The sequence below is a fragment of the Phalaenopsis equestris genome, unplaced genomic scaffold, assembly GCF_001263595.1.
Source record: "Phalaenopsis equestris unplaced genomic scaffold, ASM126359v1 Scaffold001146, whole genome shotgun sequence".
NCBI classification, from domain to species: Eukaryota; Viridiplantae; Streptophyta; class Magnoliopsida; order Asparagales; family Orchidaceae; genus Phalaenopsis; species Phalaenopsis equestris.
In genome coordinates this window covers 181,666-187,204 of record NW_018165585.1, presented here as the reverse complement: position 1 = coordinate 187,204, position 5,539 = coordinate 181,666, and the positions used below count along the sequence as shown (strand labels likewise).

Sequence of the window (5,539 nt, the reverse complement as noted above, 5' to 3'; positions counted from 1 at the left end):
GGGTGGGGGTGGATAGTATGAGGTTTGTTATGGAAGATGCGTAAATAGGATTATGAGGACGTGAATTTGTTATTTATTCGAAATGAAGAGGGGATTAGCTGCTGTAGTAGTTATTGTAGCATGGTTTCAGCTACTAAAGCTTTTTTTTTTCTTTGGCAGTTATATAGTGCCGTTTGTTCACTTTTAAGTAGTAGTGTTCCTTGTGTAGGCACTTAAGCTTTGTTAGTTTTTCTTTTCCTATTTTCTTCAGCCGTTCTCCTTTCGCTTGTGAGGGAATCCTTAGTTGAAATTGTTGCACCCATTCCATTTTAGCACTTAATTATTATTATTATTATCATTTTTATGAAGATTCCATTTTACTATTTTTCCATTATCTTTAATTTTTGTCAGTAACACATTTCGAAACATGTACGTTTGGGCTATGTTTTCTAGCTTCTTGTTTGATCCATTTCTTTTTTCCCATTTAAATTACTCTTTTTAAGGAAAAAAAATTGTCATCTTACTGAAAATTGCACAAATAAAGAAAAACTTATCCACAAATTGTTATTTTATGTCACTGCTATGGCCAAGTTATTTCAGAGCGTATGCTAAGTAACAAAGGTTTATAAATTTAGCAAAATTGATACATTACAATTTTAGTCTCCCAAATATATAAATCTGTTCATTCCTTGATGACCACCCTAAAACACCAAAACCACCATACGTGAATCTTTGCACTGCCATTTTGTGACAAAACTTCATAATTAGTTCTATAATTATGTTTGTTTTGATTCAATTATCATATTATATAAGCTATGCATAACAACTCTATTATGTTGATTCTCTTATCATGTTTATATACAAGCAGGTATCATCAAAGGAACCATGACAACTACTCACTCCTACACTGGTGACCAGAGGTTGCTGGATGCCAGCCACCGCGACCTCCGTCGTGCTCGTGCCGCCGCCCTTAACATCGTCCCAACTTCCACTGGTGCTGCTAAAGCCGTGGCCCTCGTGCTCCCCACCCTGAAAGGCAAACTAAATGGGATAGCCCTTCGAGTACCCACCCCAAACGTCTCTGTCGTTGACCTTGTCGTTCAGGTTAGTAAAAAGACATTTGCCGAGGAGGTCAATGCCGCTTTCAGGGACATTGCGGAGAAGGAGCTGAAGGGCATCCTCTCTGTTTGCGACGAACCGCTTGTGTCCGTCGACTTCCGGTGCTCCGACGTGTCGTCGACCGTTGATGCTTCTTTAACTATGGTGATGGGTGATGATATGGTCAAAGTGATTGCGTGGTATGATAATGAATGGGGTTATTCACAGAGGGTTGTAGATTTGGCTCATATTGTTGCTGACAAGTGGAAGTAGTAGTCTTAGGCGTTAAAATGTAAATTTTTTCCTTGTTTTTGGTTTTTGTTCTTCTCTTGGAAGTTTTTTTTTTTTCTTTTTGTTTTCCGCAGTACTGAGAATTGTAATGAGGTATTGGATCTTTTTGGGTTTTATATGGAGTGTAAAACCTCTATTTGATTTACATTAAGGAGACGTTTGTGTCTCTTCGTTATATTATTGATGGTTGGGGAAATTTACATGCATACCACACAATTCTTATGTATTTACATATCTCAAAGCTGAAGTTTGATATTTGCATTTATAACCCTTTTGTATTAAAAATCACTTTTAAAATATTTTTTGATGGTGCTATTGTAGATGTGATGCAAAAAATTGAGGGTTGTGCTTGTAAATATGACAATTTGTATTAAATATTTGGATGTATTAGAAATATAGAATTGTGTGGTATGTAAATGCACTTATGTTTTTGGCATTCTACAATCTATTTTATACAGTATTGAATAACATTTAATATCAATTATGTTTATTTTATGTTATGTTACGCATAAATAATGTATAACTGGAATTTTTTCCCTGATTTTTATTTTCTATATTTTATTGTTATATGTATAACTCTTCTATAGGTAAAAAATAAAATGTAGGTAATGAGAAAATACATTTTCCTCGAATTTTATTTATTACCAATAGATTCCCTTCGCATTTCATATTCAACGGAACTTACTTTTTCAAAATTTGTTGTTCGATGTGGAGCCTTTATTGCGTGCAGACATTAGACATAAATTTGCATTCGGTGTCCAATCAAGATAACTGAAATACACCTTTTTGGTATTTTTTGCTTTTAAAGTTCGTCTCAATCAAAATTTTTTGGCGGTTCAGATCGGACACCGGACGTATATTTATTTGGTGTGAGCCTCTTGCCCAATTGTTGCAATTGTATGTTCGCTCAATAATGACATCCTATATTAGTTTGGAACAACCTACATTAATCAAATTTATTATTTTTTTCTTATACTATAAATAAAACAACATAAAAAATCTTCATAATGTATCTCGAGAAGTAGCCGTTAGTGCTCTTATGAATGTTGGCTTTGATTCCCTCTCCCTCCTTTCATCTAAATTATCACATTATGATGAAGGGCATATGAAAATCTCTTGGTATTCATTGTTGAACATTTTTTAATCATATTGTTATTTGTTTAACATGACTCTTTATTTAATATAATCACTATCAACCCAAACATATAATAGGGCGTAAAAAAAATCAAAACTCAAGTCACAAAATCTTTAATATAATCACTATCAACCCAAACATTTATTTCAATTTTAATAAATTTATAGTTATATGTTCTGATAAGATAACACTACAGAAATTTAACATATTTACATTGGCTATATTGATGCAAGTTGAACGCAAATCTGACGATATTTAACGGTTTGCATCGAATTTATATTTGATTTTTTTTTACGTTAAATTGAGGGTATGTAATTTTATTTTCGTCTAATTTACATTAAAATATCCCGACACAAATAATTTTCATCAGTTGTTGTGTCGTATTTGCATCGAATTTGTTTATACGTAACATGCGTAAAAATATTCGATGATGACTCTCAACCTCGGATTACCATCTCATTTGCGTCGGAAAATATCTTAGAACAATGAAAAATTGTTGTAGATACAACTTCAGATGAATATCAATTATATTTTCACAACCTGCATAAAAATATATTCCACATAACATACCACATTAAGCACAGTCGTATCACAAATCAAATCTCTAAACAATATCATTATTAAAAGAAAAGATGTTGTCACAAATCATCTCAAATATGAGTACTAAAGGTAGTCCAAAAAATTCTACAACAAATTTTTAGCATAATGCTTACAAATAAATGGAAAAAAAAAACTACCCATCAACTCTTTCATCATTCTCTTCTTACACGGATGTCATCAGTTGTTTGCCCCGACTATCTGCTAAGGCCTCCATCGTGGACACTATAAAGTCCTCCACACGATATTGTTCATCTAGAGTCTGCTTGTGCAACTGGGGGATCTCTTTATTCATTGCAGCCACCTGTCTAGCAAGAGCCTCCTGGTTCGACTGTGAGGAGCTCGACTAACTAGGAACGAACCATGGGAGAGCTCAGCCTTGAAGGCTATGCCCTTCACTCCAAGGTCATAAATCCTCCCCATTTATCCTCTCTGTAGCCTGGGTCCAATGCTCATACTCAAACTATGCAGTGGTAGACTAACTACCATTAATGCTGGCATCAATTTGAGCCTAAGTAGCCAAGCACTTCTCCCAGAGTTGCCCGAACACTTCCTACATAATGAAACTATAGTTTGATTGACACTTTCAATAGTTAAAAAAAAAAAAAAAAAACTTTTACTTTAAGGTTTCTAACTTACATCAACCCGTTTGGAATACTCCGAGACTCACTGCGAAATCCCGGGCGTTGATGAGTTTGAACATGCAGCTCCACAATGAAGGGAGCATAGCTCAACTTCTTGTCCTATATAACATACAAAAAGGTTAGCGCTAAATAATTACTCCAAAAATTGAATTAATATTTAAATATCTAAGAAAAGCTTATCAGCCTCCTATAGTGTTTTTAATGGGGATTGATATGCCAATATGAAGTGCAACTCCCTTGGCCCCCTCCGTCACTTGGTTCACCAGATTTGTCTGCCTCCTCCTCTCATAATCAAGAGAGGTCCAAGCTACCGTTAACTGACCCCAGAGCTCCTCACCAATCCAGGAAGCTTGCTTGCCCCTCTGGTGGGCTGTCATGATCATATCAGTAAGGTAAAAAATAATCCGTGTGTTTATTATAAAAATTAATCAAATTTATAAATTTGATTCAAATTACATGATCGTACCTCAAATTCCATGAACCATATTTATTGAGTGGTTACAGGTACCTGCTTCCACGACAGATAGACAAGTAGCAACTATGTCTAAAAACAGGTATCTGATTCATTTGATCAAGATTGGCAGCTTGTGGGGAATGAATCTGCTTAAGAAACAAATTAGTTACCAAAAATATATAGCATGAAGAATGAACATAATACACTGCTAAAAATAATTTATGAGTCCACTAATGGCAATAAGTGTACCCTCGGTGTGGAAGCAGCATACATCATAGGAGAGGGCAGAATCAGACGCTGAAGCAGGTGCCAAAGGATGGTGGTAGCAACGGTACGGGAGGAGGTGACAGAAGAGAAGTAGCAGTAGCCGGTAGGGGAGGAGGTGCCACAGGAGGTGTAGCAGCAGCAGGTGGAGAGGTGCTGCCGAAGGAGGTGCAACAATATCAAAAGCATTAGCAGGAGTAGATTACTTCCTCTTCCTGGTATGGTAGGTCATCTTAAGAGTCCCCAAAACATGGGGTCTATGAGTGGCTGAGCACCTGCACCACCTAAGGCCATCTGCAAACAAAGTAATGACATTAAGAAAATAGTACTAATAAAATAAATAATTATAAGCATAATGAAACAATGCAGTAAAGGTAAAACTCAAATAACAACTACATCATAATGATCACTTACTAGCATGCATATGAAGTTGCAATGGGACTGTACGAGGTGAAGCCATTTGCACATAACTAAAGCCAAACATTGTCTACTTCAGCTGCAAAATCTGGATAAGTACTATCAAAATGTCTCCAGGCCTCACCATGTGACAGATAACTCATCGAGTTACCATCGACAGATCCAGTACTATGCCAAGTCATGTGAGGGGCTATACACATGGAAGCAAACAATCTCTAAAGTCTAGGTATGAACGAAAATAAAATAAACTCTTGTATGGAGTATTTTTTTATTTTTTTCTTTCTCCCCTTTGCTTGAATCTATTTGCACCATAAAATTGACAAGTTTTCTAGACTGCATCGGCCTCATAAAATATCATGCACCCATTAAGACATCAATTGATCTTCTTACATCGTAACCCTAACTTTCAAACCAAGTTTTTTTGTTTTCTACAGGTCATCCATCACTAAATTCTCTGTCTACCTGAATGAAAGCTTCTATAAGCATGTTTAAATCAGATTTAATGGTCAAAATTCTCAGCGCCATTGATAACTCTGTATGTGCGGTGCAACCATCCATAAAGATTTTTGTGAAACATTTAGTAAGTCGTAGATATGTTGTGATTCATTTTTCATTGTTTCAGCTTTGTGTTAACGCACTTAACAAATTGAGCTCTCTGAA

General features: G+C 35.7%; 1 protein-coding gene across 1 annotated transcript in view; it reads left to right on the top strand.

Moving 5' to 3' along the window:
* The window catches only part of LOC110033351 (glyceraldehyde-3-phosphate dehydrogenase A, chloroplastic), a 25,417-nt gene extending 23,874 nt beyond the window's left edge, over positions 1-1,543 (top strand). Inside the window, exon 4 of the mRNA XM_020737285.1 lies at positions 848-1,543. Within this exon, the coding sequence (XP_020592944.1) occupies positions 848-1,350 (503 nt within the window). The 3' untranslated portion in view covers positions 1,351-1,543. The remainder of the gene's footprint in view (positions 1-847) is intronic.
* Positions 1,544-5,539: the final 3,996 nt, after the last annotated feature.